Source organism: Phaenicophaeus curvirostris, chromosome 2 (assembly GCF_032191515.1).
Source record: "Phaenicophaeus curvirostris isolate KB17595 chromosome 2, BPBGC_Pcur_1.0, whole genome shotgun sequence".
NCBI classification, from domain to species: Eukaryota; Metazoa; Chordata; class Aves; order Cuculiformes; family Cuculidae; genus Phaenicophaeus; species Phaenicophaeus curvirostris.
This window is the reverse complement of record NC_091393.1, coordinates 75,043,784-75,067,521: the sequence shown is the minus strand read 5'-3', so window position 1 is coordinate 75,067,521 and position 23,738 is coordinate 75,043,784. Positions and strand designations below refer to the sequence as shown.

At 46.9% G+C, this 23,738-nt stretch overlaps 3 protein-coding genes and 1 long non-coding RNA gene across 6 annotated transcripts in view; 3 read left to right on the top strand and 1 right to left on the bottom strand.

Annotated features, from left to right (window-relative positions):
* LOC138718230 (protein ELYS-like) overlaps window positions 1–23,738 on the bottom strand; it is a 58,307-nt gene that overhangs the window by 22,356 nt on the left and 12,213 nt on the right. The gene's annotated exons all lie outside the window — the stretch shown is intronic.
* Window positions 2,228–3,624, top strand: LOC138717682 (protein ELYS-like). Its single transcript, XM_069851327.1, has 4 exons — window positions 2,228–2,315; window positions 2,791–2,978; window positions 3,152–3,296; window positions 3,388–3,624. The coding sequence occupies exons 2-4, from the start codon at window positions 2,824–2,826 to the stop codon at window positions 3,622–3,624; spliced, it is 537 nt and encodes a 178-aa protein (XP_069707428.1). The 5' UTR covers window positions 2,228–2,315; window positions 2,791–2,823.
* Window positions 3,734–4,770, top strand: LOC138718248 (uncharacterized). The gene is made up of 3 exons (XR_011337031.1): window positions 3,734–3,913; window positions 4,003–4,146; window positions 4,666–4,770. It is a non-coding gene; the product is annotated as an uncharacterized lncRNA (long non-coding RNA).
* The window catches only part of LOC138718219 (epoxide hydrolase 1-like), a 30,292-nt gene continuing 20,720 nt past the window's right edge, over window positions 14,167–23,738 (top strand). For all 3 annotated transcript variants that reach the window (XR_011337024.1, XM_069852557.1, XM_069852559.1), the window contains exons 1-9: window positions 14,167–14,273; window positions 15,638–15,661; window positions 17,203–17,416; window positions 18,198–18,378; window positions 19,157–19,387; window positions 19,891–20,020; window positions 20,975–21,189; window positions 22,309–22,417; window positions 22,747–22,872. Coding sequence is in view for 2 of the 3 variants with exons in the window: in XM_069852557.1 (XP_069708658.1) it covers window positions 14,245–14,273; window positions 15,638–15,661; window positions 17,203–17,416; window positions 18,198–18,378; window positions 19,157–19,387; window positions 19,891–20,020; window positions 20,975–21,189; window positions 22,309–22,417; window positions 22,747–22,872 (1,259 nt within the window). In the remaining variant the exon portion in view is untranslated. The remainder of the gene's footprint in view (window positions 14,274–15,637; window positions 15,662–17,202; window positions 17,417–18,197; window positions 18,379–19,156; window positions 19,388–19,890; window positions 20,021–20,974; window positions 21,190–22,308; window positions 22,418–22,746; window positions 22,873–23,738) is intronic.

Sequence of the window (23,738 nt, the reverse complement as noted above, 5' to 3'; positions counted from 1 at the left end):
GAAAGGCAGCCGGGGGAAAGACAGGAAAGTGGAAAGTGGGAAAGGGGAAAATTTGGAAAAGTGTCAAGGGGAAAAGTCAGGAACAGTGGCAAGGGCAAACGTTAGGAAAGGGCAAGGGTGGGAAAGGGAAAAGGGGGAAAAAGCGGCAAGGGGGAAAGGTCTGGAAAGGCAGAATGCAAGATCACCTCTTCTCTTGTCTGCGGAGCTGCCTGCTGGAAGGTGGTGCAGCATTTCCCAGGAAGGATCCCCTCTTTGTCCAACCGTACCAGCCCACTACTAAATCAGGTCCCTAAGCACTTCATCTACCTGCCTTTTAACCGCCTCCAGGGATGGAGACTCAACCACCTCCCTGGGCAGCCTGTTTCTTTTCAGGAATTGGGTTTTTTTGGTAGTGAACTTGACCTTGTGCTGCGTGTTTTGAATGCTACACTGAGTGTAAACTTGAAACAGTACTTGGGACAAGACGGAATTGAGTCTTGTGTCTCACATCTCTGGTAGCAAAGGCAGGAACAGGACTGGCTTCTTTTCAGAGTTGGGAGCTTGTCTGTGCTTCTTGGTGCTTAGCTTGTATGATCTTTTATCTTTCTTAGTCAATGTTTTTAGTTTGCAAATGTGATATTACTTCCTTAACTTGCTTTTACTTTATTGCCTGTAGATGGGATGATGCATTTGTCTGCCCCTTCCTACAATTAGCCTCTTCTTCCGACCTGATATAATGGTCAGCGACAGAAGCTGGAGAATTTGTCAAGGTGAGCCTACAGCTCTGGGGCACTTCCATTGCAGGTCCAGAAGTGAAAGTGAGTGGCTTTTTTTGTCGACATTTGTATTTGCAGCCGGATGAGTTTTGGTGGAAGCCACGGTGTATTAGAAATTGACTTGAAAGTTTGTCTTACTGAGCTTGCTTCTCTAGTAACTCAGATAAAGGCTGGAGGAAATCTGTTGCACTGAGGGGCTGGAATTGTTTTCCCCTGTCCAAATCTTCACTATCTCTTGTTCCAGAGGAAAGTGGGACTCTGACTGCCTGATGATCGATGGCATAGTTTCCCACTTAGGAGACCAAGCTGCAAAGCTGTGGGACAGAGAGGAAGGAGGGACTGGGAAATATCCCCCTCCCAGTTTACATGTGAGTGCCATGGTCACTGAAATCACCACCATCCCCCTCCCCACCCAACCTCAGCCAAAAGCCAATGGTTTATGAACAACGGGAGTTTTTAAAAAACTTTAACTTTTTCCCCTCAGGCACTGCTGCATCTCTACCTGCTAGAAAGCATTGAGGAGACCTACAAACATGCGGTTGTATTCTTCCTTGTTACCTGTATTACACCTTCAGTATATGCAAACAAAAGTTCTTAAATGTTTGTCACCTACATGCTTAAGGACATATGTTAATATAAACTTAAAGAGAAGCATTTTTTTAATTTTTTGAATTGTAGAATTTTTATGATTTTTTTTTCTGTGTTCTGTTGCAAGGTCTTTTCTACTATGAGAGAATGGCTTTGCTAAGAAATGTCATAGGTAAAAAGCCCTGTTAATTTCTTTCTCAAAATTTAAACACAGTTTGTATTTTTTAAAGCACGCGTAGCTGTAGCAAATGGCTTCTTACTAGAATGACACACTGAAATCTGCTGCTTAAGAGCAAAAGCATTTCTAACAGTGGCATAGCAGTAGATGATTTTTGCTGAAATCATCTCTTTTCTGGCACTGCCAACAGGCTTTGCTTTTGTTCTGTTGGTAGTGGAGACACAGAGAATAAGAAGAGAGAAGAGGGAAGTCATTGGGCAGACACTTAATTTTTAAGCTGCAGAAATACTCAGAATTGCTCTTGTGGTTTGTTACCTGACCCAGGAGGGGAGCCTAGAGAGCGAGGGCTTTGAAACCAGTGGTAGCCCAGAGCTGCCTTAGAACATCTATTTAAATATCTGAAGCTAAACTCTTTGGATGCCTTAGAGAAATCAAAGTGTATTTCTATTCTTCTTCAGAATAGAGTTTTGTGGTTAGGACCTGCCTGTCTTCAGGTTTCAACAGCTTAAAACGGCAAGACTAAGACATTAGTATTTTCTGATTCCTACCACTTTTCTATTCTTATTTCATTATTTTTTTCAAAATGTAATGGGAAAAACTTGTTGGTCTTCCAGATTTATTAGCCTTAACTGGATATTTGATATCAGACTATTTACTTGCTGCTGGACATCTTTCATTGCTGGCCAAATAAAATAGAAAATGTAGTCAAGTCCTTTGCCACCACCTTTGCTCTCCCTCAGGGCCTTGTAAAGCTTATTCAAGGATTCTGGCTCCTTGATCGCTATGACTATGAAGTAAGTATGTTACTGTTCAGTTGGAGGTACATTACTATGCAAGGCTGTCCTCTATAAAATGGTTTTCAGAAATTGCTGCTTATCTAATAACAGGTATTAACACACCATAGGCTTTTTTTCGTAGTCCTGATGCAGCATCTTCAGCAGTTAGTTATGATTTGAGATTCTGTTTTAATTACTTGGACAGGTAATTGATAAAACTTATTATTTGTAATGTGCTTATAAAAAGTGCTGTTTGTATACAGAGATTTGATTAACCTAGGAAAGAGGGAATTACTCCTTTTAAAACACTCCCTTTGTTCTGTACGGCTAACTGAATAGGATCTCTGATACATGTCCAGTATCAACTATGTCATTAGTAACTCATGCAAGTTCGTTTAACTGACATTCACCTTTACTTTAATAAACTTTTGAATAGTTGTTTTGCAAGAACATATGTATTTATCTTAAGTAGCCCGGTCTTCAACCCTTACAGAAAACACTGGCCCACCTCCATCATCAAGGAACAATGAAAGTAGCACCGTGGCTACAGATGAGGATTATTCAATCACTCGTTTGCCAAGGACAGCATAGGCAAGCCCGCAAATACCTACAGAATGTGAAGCCATCCATGTCAACGTGTAGCAAAGCGCAGCTTTGCCTCAGTGTGTTGTTGTCTAATAGGTAAAGAAATATCTCCCCCCATTTTGACATTCAAATATTGCATAAAGTGGAGAACAAATAATTTAAATCACAATCCCCTAAACTTCCTTTAAACTTGGAATACAATAATGTTGGGGCGTCATTTTGGTTATACTATTACTATATGTTTACCTATCAAAAAAAATGAATTACAGGTGCGTGGTGGAGGCTTGGGCTCTTTTGCGGCAACATGCCACCGAGGTAAATAGAGAAGAGCTCTTAAAACACGTTTACGAAAGGTGCCAGGAGATGGGACTCGTGGAAGACTTACTGAAGCTTCCTTTCACCAACACTGAACTAGTGAGTCTAGACAGAAAAAATCTTTATCATCTCAGTGGAAAGAGAAGAGGCAGATTCGTAACAGGCTTTTGAAATGTGTTATTTCTCATAGGAGTGCTTGAAGTCATATTTACGGACCAGGGCTAGAATACCAACCCATGCAATTCTTTCAGTCCGCAACCAGCAGAGTGCCTGCTATTGGCCAGCAGACCAGCGGAATCAATCAATGAAGGTTCATCTTATGGTGAGTGTAAAAGTTCTGTCAAGTGCGCAAGGTTCTGCACAGTGGTTTGCACAGTTCTCAGTAAAGATCATGCTTTGGGTTTTGTACCATTCCTGGAAATATTAGGAATAAGTTTCTACACTTCCAGTTACAGCTGGACCTAGAAGTTTAACAGCATCCTTCCCAAAGCCAAAGCTGCTCTGTAAAGGTATAATTTGTTACAGACCAATTGTAATTAGGTTTTTCTTCATGCTTTTCATTCATCAGAATTATGGTGTTTCTCGGTGTAGAGAGGGAGGAGCTCCAAGAAATTCCGTGTTTGAGCACTGTGGGAAAGTCCTCCCTCACATTCAAAGAAAGCTGGCGGTGGAGAAGGCCAAGCCATACCACTTGTGTTCATCAGTCTTTAAAGAAGGTAATGTTTGTGGGGTGGAACGTAGTGGAAAACGAACCATCACTTTGATGACACAAGGCTGACATATTTTCCCCCCTCTTCATTTACAGCCCCAACACCAAAGCCATTACCAACTATAGTAAAACAATCCGAAGTAAACGTATGTACCATAGGAAGTGTCATCACTAAGTTATTATCGGCACGAGGAATACATGTATAGGAAGGAAACAGAAAACCCGTTTATCACAATATAGGTAAGCAGCTTTTTAACAAAGATTAGTCTTGAGCTACATGTTTGGAGAAAGAAAAATCCACTGGAACTGTGTGAGTGTTTTGAGGGAAGGGGCAGCAGAATAAAGACCTGTTTGGCTTTTCTCATTTATAATACTTAACATTTAAGAATCAATGCACCATAAGTCATGTTTGGAGAGAGAGTTTTCCTGCTATGATAATCTTATTATTGCAAATAGATGTATTTACGTTATGGTAAGTATATTTACAGAATTTAAGATAGATTAAACTAAAACTATGATTTCCACCAGGCTGTTAATGGACAGATTATTTTGACAGACTTGATTATGTGACCAAATAGGAACCTTTTATGACTTCCAGCCCGTTTCTGCCTCATTTCTACTGGTTTACTTAAAACCAGGCAGAACTATAAAGAGCCAAAACCTGATAATTTTCCTGCAGGTGGTATGGTCAAGTAGAATTCTGATATGGTTGGACTTCAGGGGAATGAAAGCCTGTTAACATTTTCCTTTGAATTCTAGAGCTCCAGAGCCACCAGCCATGAGAAGTCCTCCCCTGGATATGGAGTGGTCTGACCTTTGTTACGACAGAAGCTACAAGATATTCGTTAAAATCTTCAGTATAGAGTAGAGTTATAGCATTAATAAAAATGTTGTTTCTCCTACGTGTGTGTGTGCCTGTGTCTATGCTTTCTGTGCTTTCCAAGTGTTCCGCAACACTGCCAGTCACAGTCATGCTGACAAACCTTGCTCTTTGTGCTCTCTCTTCTCTCCTTATCGGGAACAGCTCAGGGCAGGCAAGCTAGCAAGGGTGAGGATCTACACACCTTTCAGACAACAGCACAGAGTCACCAGATCTTCATAATGACCCGGGGTTGGGGAACTGGTGCTGGCGGCAGAAAGACAGAAGTCTTGCTCAAGCTCTGAGAAACACAAACTCCTCATTTATTTCACTTAGGGGCATTAAGGCTTTGACAGTAAGATCAGCACAAAGTACTGGCAGCTTTCCCAAACAGGCAGGAGGACTAACTAGTGGTTTCTTCTGCTAAGACCCCTGTTACCCAAGGCCTGCCTGCCTTTAAAACTTGGGAATGGGGAGAAATCAGAAGGCTGTGGTTGTGAAGCAGGCGCTTTAGTGGTTAAGCAGTAAGTTAGAGGAAAGAGATTATACAAAATTCCAGAACTAGCACCCAAGAAGTCAGTCATTTACCATGATTGTGAATTAAAACTCGGTACTCCTCATGGGTGTGCTCACTATAGGCAAAGGGTATTTTTAAGTCATTTTCTGTTTCTCCTGGCAACAATAGCACAGTGAAACTATTTCAGGATTAGGCTTTTACAGCCAAAAGAGTTTATTTATTGTAGTTAGAACCAGGAGAGGTGTTCATTCAGACACTTATGTTTTTACTTCAATCCTCAGGCCTTTGAATAGTGGAGAACTCAACACCACATTTGTTGAGGCGATCAATCAGTTTTGTTTTAGAGAAGGCAGCTCCTGGAGAACACACGCTACCTCTGTCAATGAAAATCAGAAGAGGAAAACAGTAGTAGTAGTGTGGCTGAGAGACACCTTGCTTTGTAGTCAAAGGTGGGTTTCCCTGCCCAGGAAAGAAAAATCACTTTGTCCCACAGGAGGGCACAGGAGGAACTTGTCAGTCTGGTTGTATTCAGAGGTGCATTACGAGATCCATCCTATGAGTACATCCTTTCAAACTCAAAGTAAAATGATGAATAAACGGCTTTAAATCAGTTTGTGTTGAACTACATTCCTTGCACAGCCATGTGGGTGAAGTAACACGGAACTGCACGGGGTTAGGAGATCTGCATTTTCAGAGATAGGTAACAAATGACTCTCCCGAGAGGAGAGGTAAACTGGATGAGTCTACAAAGAAAAGGACTCCTATTTGTATGCCTAATCCCTTGGAGAATTCTGCTTAGCAGCGTTTTCCTGCGCAGCCTCTCTTACAGTCATCTGCCCACCAGCAGCTGTTGGAGGTGCTTGGTTTGGAATACTGCTCTCCCAGCCGCTTCCCTAAGTTCATGCTGAGCACTTGTGGATCTCACTTTATCCCCCAGGAAGCCGTATCCTTCCTAACGGAGTTTATACTCCTTAGAAATGCTATTGGTTTTCTCTTTTGTTTTCACTGAACGGAGCCACAGGTTACGTTTGCTTTGTGAACAAGTACGTAGAGCTGTACTTTGAACACCAACAAGACTGAATAGACTTTGACAAGTCTTCTGCACCTTTTTGGCCACCAGCTACCTTGTGTGAATTACAGCTTCAAGACAAAAGGGACCCTTGAATATATTTCTCTAAAGCAAAGAACTGCTTGGATTTCTTTTTAAACTATTTAAACTATCTTTTGTAATGGGTGTAAATGTTTATAGAGTTCAATGTGGTTCAGTCTCATTTGCAAATCTGCCTTGCACCTACTGCTTCATTACCTGGAATCAGCAGTTAGACCAGGGTCCCTGGAGAAGTTCTCCTTGTAGAAGCGCATTGAGGGCACAATGGAGGATGTCACCCAATAAATCATCACATTGGTCAAAAGCTCATCAAGAGAGTACTTGCTGTTGAGACACAAAGAGAAGGACATTTCCTGGGAAGCTCTTTCTCAATCCACTCCAGGGGGCTCATGACCTGAAGAACAAATCTTCCTCTTGTTCTCCACGCGTTTTCAAGCAGCAAATGAAATCGGCACCCTTGTGTCCAGAGCAAAACTGCCTGCTGCTTGAAGCAGCCATTTGCATGCGGTCTGCTCTAAGTTTAATTGACTACTTTTCACCGTCATCCTTAAAATTCAGCTTTGACTGCCCTGTCTTTTCCCTATCTCCTCATTAGTTAGTATTACCCAATATTTTAATGAGTCTTCTTGTGGAAGAGCATCTTTTTTTCTTACCTTTCCAAGCCTCCATCATCTTTCTGCAAAAACAATCTGTCTGTCCACGTAGAGAATTTCTCCAAAACGTATGCAGCAAGCCCCACGGGAGAGTCATTCAGTCCACAGCCTAGTTCAGGAGAGGAAAGGGAGAGCTCTTGCAGTGAACTAGCACTGCAGTACTTCAGGGGAAGTTCAGCTGTGTGGAATTTCAGGTGGAACTGACAGCACTCCAATCTCAGGTAATTCCTATACAGAAGAAGCTTGGAGGGAAGGAAGTCCTGTTGTCTTCTTGGTCATGCGTGGCAGAAAGAGAAAATTTGGGTGCCAGTGGATTACGCCCTTGGGAAGCACTAACACCATAAACACAGTGGGTACACCGCATATTGTATCTGTGTTCTTACCTGTGAGACAGGGACAGGAGTGACTTCAGCAGTGATAGAGGCTTGCCTTGGGAAAACCCCTGTGCCGTACCCCCGGCTGGAGTTTTACAGGATACTCAATATTGATACCTCTCAAGTGTAGTTCAGCGTGACTTTAGCACCGAGGGTCTTTGTAGAAGATCACAGAACAACCAACCAGGTTGGAAGAGACCCACCGGATCACCGAGTCCAACCGTTCCTACCAAACACTAAACCATATCCCTCAGCACCTCGTCCACCCGTGCCTTAAACACCTCCAGGGAAGGTGACTCAACCACCTCCCTGGGCAGCCTGTTCCAGTGCCCAATGACCCTTTCTGCAAAGAATTTTTTCCTAACGTCTAGCCTAAACCTCCCCTGGCGGAGCTTGAGGCCATTCCCTCTTGTCCTGTCCCCTGTCACTTGGGAGAAGAAGCCAGCACCCTCCTCTCTACAACGTCCTTTCAGGTAGTTATAGAGAGCAATGAGGTCACCCCTCAGCCTCCTCTTCTCCAGGCTAAACAACCCCAGCTCTCTCAGCCGCTCCTCATAAGGCCTGTTCTCCAGCCCTTTCACCAGCTTTGTTGCGCTTCTCTGGACTCTCTCCAGAGCCTCAACATCCTTCTTGTGGTGAGGGGCCCAGAACTGAACACAGGATTCGAGGAGCGGTCTCACCAGTGCCGAGTACAGAGGGAGGATAACCTCCCTGGACCTGCTGGTCACGCCGTTTCTGATACAAGCCAAGATGCCATTGGCCTTCTTGGCCACCTGGGCACACTGCTGGCTCATATTCAGTCGGCTGTCAACCAACACACCCAGGTCCCTCTCCTCCAGGCAGCTTTCTAGACAGACTTCTCCCAGTCTGTAGCACTGCATAGGGTTGTTGTGCCCCAAGTGCAGGACCCGGCATTTGGCCTTGTTAAACCTCATGCCATTGGACTCTGCCCAGCGGTCCAGCCTGTTCAGATCCTTTTGCAGAGCCTCCCGACCCTCCAGCAGATCGACACTTCCACCCAGCTTAGTGTCGTCCGCAAACTTGCTAAGGGTGCACTCGATGCCTTCATCCAGATCATTGATGAAGACATTGAACAGGGCTGGACCCAGCACTGAGCCCTGGGGAACCCCACTTGTCACTGGCCTCCAGCTGGAGTTAACTCCATTTACCACCACTCTCTGGGCCCGGCCATCCAACCAGTTTTCCACCCAGGAGAGTGTGCGCCTGTCCAGGCCAGAGGCTGACAGTTTCTCAAGCAGAACGCTGTGAGAAACTGTGTCAAAGGCTTTGCTGAAGTCCAGGAAGACCACATCCACAGCCTTTCCCTCATCCAGTAGCCGGGTCACTTTGTCATAGAAGGCGATCAGGTTAGTCTGGCAAGACCTGCCTTTTGTGAACCCATGTTGACTGGGCCTGATCACCCAGTTCTCTTGCATGTGCTTCATGATAGCACTCAAGATCACCTGTTCCATGACTTTCCCTGGCACTGAGGTCAGACTGACAGGCCTGTAGTTTCTTGGGTCCTCCCTGCGGCCCTTTTTGTAGATGGGCACAACATCAGCCAGCCTCCAGTCCAGTGGGACTTCCCCAGTCTTCCAGGACTGTTGGAAGATGATGGAAAGGGGTTTGGCCAGCACATCCGCCAGCTCCTTCAGTACCCTAGGGTGAATCCCGTCCGGCCCCATAGACTTGTGGCTGTCCAGTCGGGCTAGCAAGTCTCTGACCACCTCCTCTTGGATCATGGGAGCCTCATTATGCTCCTCTAGCTCCTGGGTTTGTACACAGACGGAACGACCCTCCTTACGACTAAAGACTGAGGCAAAGAAGGCATTAAGTACCTCAGCCTTTTCCTCATCCCCTGTTACTGTTGTTCCTTCTGTGTCCAATAGGGACTGTATGGTCTCCCTAGTCCGCCTTTTATTATTTATATATTTGTAGAAAGATTTTTTGTTATCTTTCACTGACTTGGCCAATCCAATTTCTAGCTGAGCCTTAGCCCTTCTGATTTTTTCCCTACACAATCTCACTTCCCTCCTGTAGTCCACCCAAGAGGCCTGTCCCTTCTTCCAGAGCCCATAAACATTTCTCTTCTTCTTGATATCCCTCAAGATCTCTCTATTCAACCAAGCTGGCTTTCTCCCCCTGCCGGCTTTTTTTCCGGACCACGGGGATGGCTTTCTCCTGAGCTGCTAGGACCACCCCTTTGAAGAGCTCCCAGCCCTCCTGGGCTCCCTTGCCCTTGAGTACTGTCTCCCATGAGACTTCACCAACCAGCCTGCTGAAGAGATCAAAGTCTGCCCTCTGGAAATTTAATGTTACCGTCTTGCTAACCACCCTCTTCACTTCACCTAGAACAGAAAATTTTATAATCTCATGGTCGCTTAGTCCTAGGCGTCCACCTACCGCCACATCCCCTACAAGGCCTTCTCTGTTCACCAACAGGAAGTCCAGGAGGGCACCTTCCCTGGTTGGTTCATTCACCAACTGTGCAAGGAAGTTGTCTCCCACGCACTCCAGGAACCTCCTAGACTGCTTCCTTTCTGCTGTGTTGTACACCCAGCAGATATCAGGCAGATTGAAGTCTCCCACCAGAACGAGAGGCATCGATCTAGAGATTGACCGCAGCTGTTTATAGAAGAGCTCATCAGCTGCTTCTCCTTGGTTGGGTGGTCTGTAACAGACTCCCATCACAAAATCTACCTTCTGGTGGGCTCCTCTGATTTTGACCCACAGGCACTCAACCTCCTCATCTCCACAATCCATCTCAGTGATGTCCAAGTCCTCCCTTACAAAGAGGGCTACCCCACCTCCTCTCCTACCCTTCCTGTCCCGCCTGAAAAGCTTATACCCCACCATAGCCGTACTCCAGTTATATGAGTCGTCCCACCACGTTTCCGTGATGGCAACGACATCATAGGCCCCTTGCCCTACAACAGCTTCCAGCTCTTCCTTCTTATTTCCCATGCTGCGTGCATTGGTGTAAATGCACTTCAGCTGAGCTGCCGAGCCTTCAGCCCTCCTAGAGGGAACAGGGCTCGTTCCCAACTGCCTGGTAACTGGAGTAGTTGACACCATAGTGCCTGCATCTCCCTTAACACCCTGAGGTGTGTTCTCCCCCACTTTCTGTGCGGTGAGGTACTGGTGGTCCTCGCCCGCGCACCCTCTCCCAATCACCAATTCTCCACATCCAGGCTCATTCCTGTCTAGCCTGGGCTCAACCCCCTCCCCCTTCACATCTAGTTTAAAGCTCGATTTATGAGCTTGGCTAGGTTTCTGGCAAGGGCTTTAGCCCCCCTAGGAGACCCATGTGTCCCGCCCTTAGCGAGAAAGCCTGGGGGTGCGTGAGCCCCCCCATGATCAAAAAAGCCAAAGCCCCTCTCCTCGCACCAGGCTCGGAGCCAGGTATTAATCGAATTCTTCATCCTGGCTTCCCCCTCCTCTCTATTTAGCATTGGGATGGAGCAGAATACTACTTGTGCCCCAGAGCCCTCCATCACTTTCCCAATTGCCCTGAAGCCATTCTTGATGGCTTCGGCCTTTTTGTTTGTTAGGTCATCATTACCAGTTTGGACTACTATCAAAGGATAGTAGTCTGTCTCGTGAACCAGGGAAGGAAGTTTTCTAGCTACCTCCTTCCCTGATGCACCCGGTAAGCAGCAGACCTCTCTGTGGAGCGGGTCCGGTCTGCAAATGGGTCCCTCCGTTCCTTTTAGGAGGGAGTCCCCTACAACAATCACCCTCCTCTTCTTCTTGATGGAGGATGTTTTTATCTTTTTCTGAGAATGGTGCAGCCTAGGGAAGGATTCTAGGCTGTGGGAGCCACCATCCTCATCCTCAGGGCTGGATTCCACCTGCAGCACCTGGTACTTGTTCGCCAGGGGGATCTGGGGCTTTGCTGTCTGGGTGAGGGGAGTAGGTTTCCTTCCTCTGGCAGGAACTTGCTGCCATTCCCCATCTCTTGTTCCCCCAACCCTGCAGTTTGCAGGTGGATGATGTTCGGACACTCCAGCCCCAGCAGGCTGCTGAGTTTGTGAGAGGGCCCTGCTCCACTGGTCAATCTCCCTCTCACACTCCCTGATGGTCCTCAGTCTCTTCACCTCCTCTCTTAGCTCCTTCACCATGTGAAGGAGTTCCCCCACTCGAGTGCAGCTTTCACAAGTGGGGCCAGGACCAGAGGCACGAGCCGGTGTGGGAGGGGGGCACTGCCTGCAGCCCAGGGTCTGGGTAGCTGCATGCACCCACTGTGGCTCCGTCTGGGTGGCAGCATCCACCCTGCCTGCTGCAGCACACGGAGCAGCTTTAACCTGCTGCCGGGTGGCCACCATGGTCTTCAGTGTCTTCTGCCTATTCCCTAGGTCCTCTCTGCGCCCTGCCTTCTCGCCCTGCCCGCTCGAACTGCCGCTCAGATGATGCACAATGTGGTCTCAGCTCAATAGCGGACATAGCTAACGCAAAGTAAGTTTCTGCATGTGCAATAATGGCACAACCATTTCCCTGCGCTGGCAGGCCTGGAGACGCTTGCACAGATGGGAGACGTGTAAGTGGTTTGACCAGCAATGGTTGGGCAGGCTAAAACGTGCCAGCTGGAGGTGAGCATTTTGGGGGCTGAAAGCTCCCTCTGAACCGCTGTATTCAACATCCCTGATTCAATGCTCAGAAATACCGGTCTCATCTGGAACTCTTCACTCATCCAGCCAGTACCACACCTTGGGTACCACATCTGGTGGTGAGTGAAAATCTTTTACCCTTGCTTTAAACCTGCCTCTTGGGAACTAAATTGGTCATGTTGATATTGCTTTAGGCTGAGTAGGGAATCAATTTCCTTACGCCCCCAAATCCATTTTCTACATTTCATAGTTCTGGTGTGCTACAAAATCCCCACTCCTCTTGTTCCTAGATTACGTGCAGAGCTTGTACAGAAGCTGCTCGTTCGTTTCAGACTTCCTTGTCTCCCCTTCCTGTACTCTTGTGATTCTAAAACATGTGCCTGAAACAGGGGGGCAGGGGGGCAATGGATTCTGAACATAATGGATTTTATGCTGTCTTAATCCCTTTCCTTTAACAGCTTGTGAGATTCTCTTAAACTCTGAGCCGTCTGAGGTTTCACAGAGCTATGCAGGACTCTCAGACGCTCTCATATGGCAGCAGCCCAACTAAAGCCCATTGTGATTTTCTTCCTGTACTGCAATTGCTTTGGACTTTGCTGACATCAGTTTTTATTGGCCAGTTTAATCAAGCGGGTTTGCAGCTCTCTGCAGTGATCGTTAGAGTAAACCAAACCCTGGCTAGCTATCGAGTTTTCACTTAATCATTAACTTCCATCTGCAGAGAAGTTAGGATCATGTTGAAATGTATAGCTGCTAGCACAGATTTTTGTCATACTCTCCCTCCCCTGGAACTTGCTTCCTTATTGCTGTGCTTGGATCCTCACGGTAACTAGTTATTAATCCATTAACTTAATCCTTCTCTTAAGACAGCTTTGTTTCTATGGTCTCCACATCTACACCAGTGCGAGACAGCTCTTCTCTCTTTCCCGAGGATGGATTATTTCAGGAAAGGAATACCCCACAATCCTCGCTAGCGGGAACTGATGCAAAGAATTCATTCCACTTCTCTGAGATGGCCACAGCTTTCTTCACACTCCTTACCTACTGGCCACACGAACTATGTCAGGCTTCTGGCTTTTCAGGTGCTAGGGCTTAGGCCATTTAAAAGGCTTGGGCAAGTGATATTTGTTGTCTCCATCTTGTTCTAAGCTGTTCCTCTTTACTTCCTTCCGCACAGTGCTTGTCTCTTGCATTCAGTCACCATAACCCATTGCTTCTCAAACACCTGGTTTCCGGATGTTGCCTACCCATGCTGGGAGCCCTGGCTCTTGCTTTTGTGTCACTCTAGGTAATAGAATGTGTGGGATATTTTCAGCACAGGTGGTATGCCTAATGCTTGAAAAGCAACTCTGCATACAGTGACCTGAGGTTCTCAGCTGAGCCTGAGTCAATCAGTTGTCCTTGCAGCCCAGGTGAGCTGCATATGGGACTATACAGGAAGCACATTAGCCATCAGGCTGAGCAAAGTGATGCTTCACTCTCTTTAACACTTGTCAGACCATCACTGGGTTGCCACGTCCAGTTTTAGACTTGCTGGCAGACGAACAATTGGAATCAGCTCACCCTTGGTGGTGGAGGGTCACCAAGCTGCCAGGGGACTGGAGCACATCACAGGGGGAGAGACAGAGAGACATGAGCTTGTTCAGCCTGGGAAAGAGAAGGCAGAGAGGGATGTAACTGCTGTTTACAGCTACCTGGAGAGTGTAGGAAAAAATGGACCAGACTCGTCTTGGAGGAGCAACTGTTGAAGGACAAAAGGCAACGGAGGCAAATTGCAACAGGGGAAACTCTGGTTAGCTATGAGGAACAATTAGTTCACCATAGAGGTATTCAGACACTGGGACAGGCGCCCAGAGAGGATGTTACATCTCCATCCTTGGAGGCATTAAAATTTTGACTTTGCTCTTTCAGGTGCTGTTCTGACACGGGGGAAGCAAAAACATAAAAGGGGGACCTCCAGGCAGTGTCTGCAGAGTTGCTTTTTAGCACTTGGCATCCTGCCTGTGCTGTTGTACGAGGCTGTTCTCTCCCCATGGAGGACTTTGCTTTTGCCTCTGTTGAACTCCCTTGGCAGCTGCCCCCTTAGGCGATAGGCGGCACTGATGGATGATGCAGCTTGCCTTGCCTCGAAGAGAAAGCGTCACTGCCAAAGAGAAAGCCAGCAGAGGAGACACCTGAGTTGCTTTGTTCAGAGCAGCGGCCAGGCAAGGAGAAGCAGACATGTGGCAGGAGTTACTTCCAAACACCTGGTGAGATCTCCTCAGAACGGGGCGCAGGGACTCCAAATGGGGCTCTCTGGGGCTGGAGCAGGAGACAGTCTTTGTGGGATTATCAGGCCATCAGAGGGTGGGAGCATGAGGCTGAGTTCTCCTGAGCATGAGTAGGGAGGAGGTTTTGTTAGACTGAGCTTTGTTTTGTGTCATTTAAAGAGCTGTTTCTGGGACATGCTTGCTTGCTTGCTCTGTAAGCAGTGCTGAGTTTGTGCTATTGTCAGAATAACCGTTTTCATGCCTCTGACTCACTAAACTGGGATAGAAGTGCAGGGGGATGATAATGTTTCCTGTTGCATAAACTGCTCAGTCTCCAGGGACGTGGAGGCTGACGCTGTTTCCTCTTATGAGTCCTGTTCTTCCTTGTCTGGGAGTGGTTGAAGTAGATGCCTCCTTAAAAATCACACATGGGCTGCCTTATATATTGTTACCAAATTGCCTTGGACACTTCTGGGGTCTCCAGTACAGGCACTTTTTTCTGCATCACAAGTATCAGGGGAAACTATACCGAATAAAAAGAAACAGCCAGCAGGCTTGGTTTTTCATGTTGGTGTTTTTTCCTCTTCTTTTGGCTCAAAGTATCATGACTATGACACCAAATGGCTCCCTAATCTAGCTGCCTTCCACAAGCAGAGCAACAAGACTTTCTCTTGCTGCTTCTAATTTTGCTAGTTTTCAGACTGCTTGCTTTTCTTGCAAGAGAATCTACCAATCTGAAAGAGAACCAAGGAGGGTGTTTTCTTTTTCTTGCAGCCAGATGAGACCTAAAAGCTTGGTATCCATTCAGGGGTAGTTAGACATAGCAAAGGTATAGCAGCTCATTGAGCTCTGAACAGGGCAAGGTTCCACAAGCCTCTCCTCCTGCCAGCCCTGCAGCACCACCAGTGCCACGTGACTGGCAGCAGAATAACTCTTGATACCTAAATTGCACTGCCAAGTCTGTGCACCTATTGCTACACGGCAGTCAAAATAAGCTAGTTCCTTGGCTGAAGTAGCACAGCCGCTGGAAGGATGGAACATCACAAGGACACCTACCCGGTTGTTTAGTGCCTTCTATCTGCACTGTGTCAAAGGAAGTGATATTATGCCACCAAGCTATTGAGCTGAAACACATTCCAGGAACACTGTTTCCTTGTGCAGAGGCAGTGCTCTGAGCCCCTCTCTTTCTGTCCCATTCAAAAAGTAGGAAAAAGAATGTTCCTGGGTGGCTAAATGGCTTGTGATCCCATGGCTGGGCACTAAACGGTGCCGGCAGGTGATCTTGTTTGCATCCCTGAGGGCTGGTACCATTCAGACAACACTACCAGATTATAAGGATCTATTTTTCTTCTTCCCTCTTGTAGGGAGAACATCTTGTCCCGCATCAGGTGAGTGAAATATGCTCTGGGCTGAGCCTTCAACTTTTTATTAGCATTCTGGCTGGGGCTCAGCATAGTCCCTTCCCTACATTGTATGATGATAACAACAAATCTTCATAGTCCCCTTTGCAGCCCCCTGCAATAGCCGCAGACACCTCTACCAGTGCGCAAGGGAAGCTGGAGAGCTTGAGGCATGGGTCAGAGGTACAGGAAGGTACACTCCATTCGGAACTGATTGCTCAAGCATTTCAACAGAATCACAGAATCACAGAACAACCAGGTTGGAAGAGACCCACCGGATCATCGAGTCCAACCGTTCCCATCAAACACTAAACCATATCCCTCAGCACCTCATCCACCCGTGCCTTAAACACGTCCAGGGAAGGTGACTCAACCACCTCCCTGGGCAGCCTGTTCCAGTGCCCAATGACCCTTTCTGTAAAGAATTTTTTCCTAACGTCTAGCCTATACCTCCCCTGGCAGAGCTTGAGGCCATTCCCTCTTGTCCTGCTATACAGCTATCTATGATTAGCCACGGCTAGTTAATAACTCATCTGTTCATGTCCAGGCCCACAAATGGAAGGTTTCAATGTACAAGGAACCAAGGTTAGGCCAACAAGGATAAAATCATGTCTATTTTAGTTTAATGAATTCCATTTCTATTGTTGCTGAGTTTTATTTGGACAGTCAGATGGATAGCTGGACTTTGGGGCTGCCTTCAGAAGGGTTTCCTGCAGTGCAGCAGCTTGGGCTCCCTCCATGAGCCTCTCTGGCTGTAACATCATTGCAGAAAATGGTAAGAGCAACATTCTACGCTCTTCTAAGCTTGACTGCCAAATTGTTCAAAGCTTTGTTGGTGGTAACTTGTTTAAATATCACAGTTTTGAATCCTGTTGCCTGTCTGCTAAAACCAGCTCTGGTGTCTTGTTTCCCACACTAAAAGGAAGTCTGAAATTCTGCTCTCTAGAACAGAATCAGGGGCACCAGGCGGACAGGCTGAGACCCTTAGTCACGGAGAGCTACAGCAGAGGACCAGTGTGCCCTAAAAGATGGTTGAATCTGTAGGAGAGCTTTGTATAGAGCACTGTCAAGAAGGGCATGTCTAATACACCCAGTTCACTCCAGCAGCTGAAGACCCTTGTCTTTGCTCCTACTCCTCAGCCCGTTCTGTCTGTACAATTTTTATTGCTGGAGGAGTCCGGATGCTACTATCGAATTCACTCCAGTACCTACCTCGGCCCATATCCTATAGACCCCTGCCCTCCAGAACACTCTGGCTCACAAGGAGAGGGCCAAGGAAGCCTTGTGATTGCCAAGTCCTGAGCAGCAAAGACTTGAGGTCCTGAAGAAGCATTGGTAGGTATAACCCTGGCCCAAATCTTGCCTGTACTCTTAAAAAATAACAGAAACCCCCAGCCCTTGCTTACTCCATGGGATTTGTAGGGATTTGTTACTGTCCAGGCCCAACTGATGTGAGTACAAATTTCAGCATAGTCCCTTTTCCCTTGACACTTCTGTTGTTGAACGTCAACAATTTTATGCCTCCCTAGGTCTTTTGAATGTTCTCAGAAGAATGCAGCCCTGGTCCCTGCAGCTGCCCTGGGGCTTGGAGGGATACTGGTTTTCTGGCTGAGGTCTAGACACAAGATCCAGACTATTGAAATGGGTGATGGATGGTGGGGCTCAGGTGAAAGACCCTTAAAAGGGAAAGAAGATGAAAGTATCCGTCCCTTCAAGATTGAAACATCTGACAAAGAAATTGAGGTACTGATGGCTGGGATGTAGGGAGGAGCAGGAAGCTGCAAGGTGGAACTAGTCCATCACCCACCTTGCTGCTTTAAGTTGACATCTTGGAGGTGGTAGCAGTGGATTTATATACGCCAGTGCAGCTACCTAGCACCATTAAGTGATACTCTGGCTCACCACCCTTTCCAAATGGGATTTGAGCTCAGATTCATTGCTATGTCCCATAAAGACTTTCTGAGACTTGAGACCTTCCATGCAACCTGGGGCTGCTCCTGCAAAAAGGTGGTGCTTTGAGCAGCAGATTTTGACAGCAGATGGTGGAGCCAGGTGAGAGTGTTGTATGACAGCATTGGCACCAGTGGGGCAGTACTGAGGGAAGGGCTGGAGGGGTGAAGAGGGAAGGGGTCTTGGTTGAGTCACAGCACCTCTATGTGTCTGGCCTTAATGTTCTGGCCAACCAGCAGTCAGCAGCCCAGGCTGAGCATCTTAGTCTTCTTCCAGCCAGCATTGCTGGCAAGTTCCTAATGTCAAAACCCCTAAAGAGAGTTAGCAGCAAGGCAAGAGTAGGATCCAGTACTCCTGAGCACCCTAGAGGAACTGGTAGACTGCAGAAAAATATCTTCTCCATATAAACTATTCAGGGGGTCATGCAGAGTATATCACTGCTTCAGGAGCGCTCGTGGTGTCCCAGGTAGCGGTATGAAAGCTGGCAGAGCCAGGAAAGCCCCTCTCTGCCCACCCTGGTGTAGGGAACGTGTCGGCCGCTGGCCAGCCTCGCAAGAAAGGCTCCCCTCCACAGGACCTGCACCGCCGCCTGGAGCAGGCACGCTACACGCCACCGCTGGAAGGGGCTGCCTTCCACTACGGCTTCAACTCCAGCTGCCTGCGGAAGGTGGTGGCCTACTGGAGGAACCAGTTTGACTGGCACAAACAAGTGGAAGTCCTGAACAAATACCCACATTTCCAAACAACCATTGAAGGTGAGGGGTATTTGTGGCCTGAGTAGGTCTTGCTCTGAAATGCATGGAGAGAAGGGGGCATTTAAAAGGTTACAATATTTAAGACAACTGTATACATAACAGCTCGGAGTGAAATATAGCTAGTGGAGGCTATATTAATAATATACTCCATCCTATGGATGGTGGCCGTTAGATAGTGGCAATAAGGTTAGGCCTGCTTCAAGACGGCCTTCGTCTGGCTCTGAATCTGTACTGCCTCATGATGAGATTTTTCTTCTGCTATTGCCTTGAAGCCACCTTTGAAAACTGCAAACTTACCCAGACTCTGAGGCTACAGTTTCCACCACCACCACCCAATTTAACCAGGTGGCATCAGCCACACTTTGGATAAAAGGTCTGCAGGTTAAACTTCTATCTTGCATGCACTTTTTCATATCTCTCTTTATCCCGCACATAGTTTGTGATTTTGCCGTATTTTCACCTGTGTCTTACCTGCATTACACTATTCATTTAAGTGCAGCCCTACTTACATACTGTGAGACCAGTTTCTCAGGAGATGGATGCTCAGTCTCCTGTGACCCCACTGTCTGAGGCTAGGATCAATACCTGTGTTTGTATGAAAAAGATGAGACATAGACTAGGCATCCCTTTTCAGCTAGACATCTCTTTGCCTTGTTTTGATTGTGTAACTTCTGTAATGAACGCTGATTAGAATTCTGCCACCCTCCCTGTTCAGAGTCCAGGGCAGAGACTGTGATGGGACCAGAGCATTAATTTATCTGTCTTGGTTGTGCGGCAGGGATTGATATCCATTTTATCCACGTGAAGCCCTCCTATGTCCCTCACGGTCGAGCTGTTCAACCTCTGCTGATGGTCCATGGCTGGCCTGGCTCCTTCTACGAGTTCTACAAGATCATCCCTCTGCTCACGGAGCCAGCCAGGCATGGCTTGGATGGGGGTGATGTGGTGTTTGAGGTCATCTGCCCATCCATCCCAGGCTACGGCTTCTCAGAGGCTCCGCACCAGAAAGGTAAGCGATGAAAAGGCTTTGATGGAATTGCAAGGTTTTTGTAGTAACACCTCAGTCACCCCCAGGACCCCAGGGCACTGCAGATTTGGAATGCAGATGCTTGTCTCTGCACTAACACCCATGTGGCTGAGGCTCTGGGGCTGGCTGTGGAGATTTTGAAAGCAACGGCGGCAGGAAGCCCAGGTCTGGTTTTGGCTCTCTCGACTTCCCACTGAATTCCATCACCTTATGTTTGCTCAATTGCCATGAGTGAGACATTCTATTACCTAGAGTGACATAAAAGCAAGAGCCAGGCCTCCCAGCATGGGTATGCAACATCCAGAAACTAGGTGGTGTTTTAGCATTTAATGAAAGGTGGGCACTGCAGCCAAGCTTAGGTCAAGGAAACCACTGTGCCTTGACATACTGGCACAGCCATGTGCCTCTGCCAGGCCAGTGTCTTTGGCCAAGTTATGAAGGCTAAGACAAACAGGTCTCCTGCTAGTGTTTCTCTTTACCTGCAGGCTTTGACAGCATAGCCGCTGCGCGGATATTTCATAAGCTGATGAACAGATTGGGCTTCAAGCAATACTACTTACAGGGAGGAGACTGGGGCTCACGTATTACCACAAACATGGCCCAGATGCTGCCACAGTGAGTAGCAAAAGGCATCAGCACAGAAAAGCTGCCTCCTCTTCTTACCTTGCCTTCTGACCCAGCAGTCCTGGGCCGGCCTTCTGTTTGCCCTCGCTCTCATCCCGTTCCGTTTTGTTTCCTTCTGGGACAACCACAACCCTGGGCATGCATTTGTATTCATCCGCTTTGCATTGATGTCAGCCCACTTCTCGTGCTTCCTGAATTCCAGTGCTGTTGGGCTTCTCTTTCACAAGCTGTGGAAGTACACATTGCTGCATTTTCAGTTGAGACAGATCATTATTCTAAATGGGGAAGGAGAGAGACTTAACATCAGCAGGGAGAGAATGAAGGAGCTCAACCTTTCAGCAGCTGAATAGCACCATGAAATATAGGACCTACCTATCCAAAATGCAAAGTTGAGACTGATTGGAAAAGAAGCACGACCCCTTCCTTAGAAATGGCATCACAGCACATGATTTAGCATTTAATGAAGGGTGGGCACCGCAGCAAAGCTTGGGTCAAGGAACAGATAAAGGTGGAAAGCTCTTAAAGCAGGTAGATTGTAGGCTGAGCAGCTCAATCTTCCTGATCGCAGTTGTACTTCAGAGAACTCAGAGCATTGTGGTCACATGTGACCTGCTCAAGCATTTCAGAAAATACCGGATGCAGCCTGTTACCTACAGCACAGAGCGGCTGAAAAGCAACAGCCAGCACTCCCATCAGGGCTACGGCACATCCAGAAACTGAGTGCCTAAAGATAGCGTTGCACCAGTGGTACTGCTGGATGGAGATAGCGTCAGCTCTACCATTTCTAACTCCCATCATTACTTTCAGTCAACCATGGCAATCCTGAAGGGCTTTATGTATTTTGCTCAGTGAATTTCTATCACAGCTCTGGTCAAACTTATTTTCCAGAAAACCTGGAGACAGAAAATTGCTGATGTAACCGTCTCTTCATTAACTTAACTTTAGATCGGTGAAGGGGCTGCATCTGAACCTCATCTTCATCGGCAGACTAGGTTTGAGAAGAATCATTTCTGTGATGCTTGGGGCTTACATCCCATGGCTTGTAGGTCTCACGAGGGAAGATGTTCGACGTGTGTACCCTTTCATCCAGAAGAATATCTACGACCTTCTGCAAGAGTCAGGATACTTACATATCCAAGCCACCAAACCAGACACTGCAGGTAATGAACCTTCTCTATATCACTATGAACATGGTATATTAACTGCTATAGTCTGTAAAAACTGAGAGTTGAAGACAGGCCAATGGTGTTTGACAAGCAATGGGCTCTGGTGAACAAACGCAAGAGACAAGAACTGTGGGGAAGGAAGTTAAAAGGAACAGCTTAGAAAAAGATGGAGACAACAAATATCACTTGCCCAAGCCTTTTAAATGGCCTAAGCCCTAGCACCTGAAAGCCAGAAGCCTGACATAGTTAGTGTGGCCAGTAAGTAAGGAGTGTGAAGAAAGCTGTGGCCATCTCAGAGAAGTGGAATGAATTCTTTGCGTCAGTTCCCGCTAGCGAGGACTGTGGGGTATTCCTTTCCTGAAATAATCCATCCTGGGGAAAGAGAGAAGAGATGTCTCATACTGGTGTAGATGTGGAGACCATAGAAACAAAGCTGTCTTAAGAGAAGGATTAAGTTAATGGATTAATAACTAGTTACCGTGAGGATCCAAGCACAGCAATAAGGAAGCAAGTTCCAGGGGAGGGAGAGTATGACAAAAATCTGTGCTAGCAGCTGTACATTTCAACATGATCCTAACTTCTCTGCAGATGGAAGTTAATGATTAAGTGAAAACTCGATAGCTAGCCAGGGTTTGGTTTACTCTAACGATCACTGCAGAGAGCTGCAAAACCGCTTGATTAAACTGGCCAATAAAAACTGATGTCAGCAAAGTCCAAAGCAATTGCAGTACAGGAAGAAAATCACAATGGGCTTTAGTTGGGCTGCTGCCATATGGGAGCGTCTGTGAGTCCCGCATAGCTGGACTAAAGCTGAAGTCACTTCTGTCCCTGTCTCACAGGTAAGAACACAGATACAATATGCGGCGTACCCACTGTGTTTATGGTGTTAGTGCTTCCCAAGGGCGTAATCCACTGGCACCCAAATTTTCTCTCTCTGCCACGCATGACCAAGAAGACAACAGGACTTCCTTCCCTCCAAGCTTCTTCTGTATAGGAATTACCTGAGATTGGGGTGCTGTCAGTTCCACCTGAAATTCCACACAGCTGAACTTCCCCTGAAGTACTGCAGTGCTAGGACACTGCAAGAGCTCTCCCTTTCCTCTCCTGAGCTAGGCTGTGGACTGAATGACTCTCCCGTGGGGCTTGCTGCATACGTTTTGGAGAAATTCTCTACGTGGACAGACAGATCATTTCTGCATAAAGATGATGGAGGCTTGGAAAGGTAAGGAAAAAAGATGCTCTTCCACAAGAAGACTCATTAAAATAGTGGGTAATACTAACTAATGAGGAGATAGGGAAAAGACAGGGCAGTCAAAGCTGAATTTTAAGGATGACGGTGAAAAGTAGTCAATTAAACTTAGAGCAGACCGCATGCAAATGGCTGCTTCAAGCAGCAGGCAGTTTTGCTCTGGACACAAGGGTGCCGATTTCATTTGCTGCTTGAAAACGCGTGGAGAACAAGAGGAAGATTTGTTCTTCAGGCCATGAGCCCCCTGGAGTGGATTGAGAAAGAGCTTCCCAGGAAATGTCCTTCTCTTTGTGTCTCAACAGCAAGTACTCTCTTGATGAGCTTTTGACCAATGTGATGATTTATTGGGTGACATCCTCCATTGTGCCCTCAATGCGCTTCTACAAGGAGAACTTCTCCAGGGACCCTGGTCTAACTGCTGATTCCAGGTAATGAAGCAGTAGGTGCAAGGCAGATTTGCAAATGAGACTGAACCACATTGAACTCTATAAACATTTACACCCATTACAAAAGATAGTTTAAATAGTTTAAAAAGAAATCCAAGCAGTTCTTTGCTTTAGAGAAATATATTCAAGGGTCCCTTTTGTCTTGAAGCTGTAATTCACACAAGGTAGCTGGTGGCCAAAAAGGTGCAGAAGACTTGTCAAAGTCTATTCAGTCTTGTTGGTGTTCAAAGTGCAGGTCTACGTAGTTGTTCACAAAGCAAACGTAACCTGTGGCTCCGTTCAGTGAAAACAAAAGAGAAAACCAATAGCATTTCTAAGGAGTTTAAACTCCGTTAGGAAGGATACGGCTTCCTGGGGGATAAAGTGAGATCCACAAGTGCTCGGCATGAACTTAGGGAAGCGGCTGGGAGAGCAGTATTCCAAACCAAGCACCTCCAACAGCTGCTGGTGGGCAGATGACTGTAAGAGATGCTGCACAGGAAAATGCTGCTAAGCAGAATTCTCCAAGGGATTAGGCATACAAATAGGAGTCCTTTTCTTTGTAGACTCATCCAGTTTACCTCTCCTCTTGGGAGAGTCATTTGTTTACACTGGTACCATGAATTCTAAAGGGAACGGGAGGCAGCTCATTTCTGACTTTCAGCAAGAGGGGTGGCACCTTATCTGGAATCATCGAAGGGTTTGGGGGAGAAGGGACCTTCAAGATCATCCAGTGCCAACCCTCCATGCCACCTATCACAAGACTAGAGAACAAGGCAAGCTGGAATATCTGCAACAGTTCGAGACTGAACTGTGTGCAAAGTTGGCTCTACTTTACAGGTCTTGGGGTGTGACGTTCTTGAACCAAG

Coding starts and splice junctions, on each gene's coding strand:
- LOC138717682 (XM_069851327.1), top strand. CDS start 2,824: ATGAAAGTAGCACCGTGGCTACAGATGAGGATTATTCAATCACTCGTT. Junction 2,979..3,151: donor AGTGTGTTGTTGTCTAATAG/GTAAAGAAATAT, acceptor AATGAATTACAG/GTGCGTGGTGGAGGCTTGGG. Junction 3,297..3,387: donor CTTTCACCAACACTGAACTA/GTGAGTCTAGAC, acceptor TATTTCTCATAG/GAGTGCTTGAAGTCATATTT.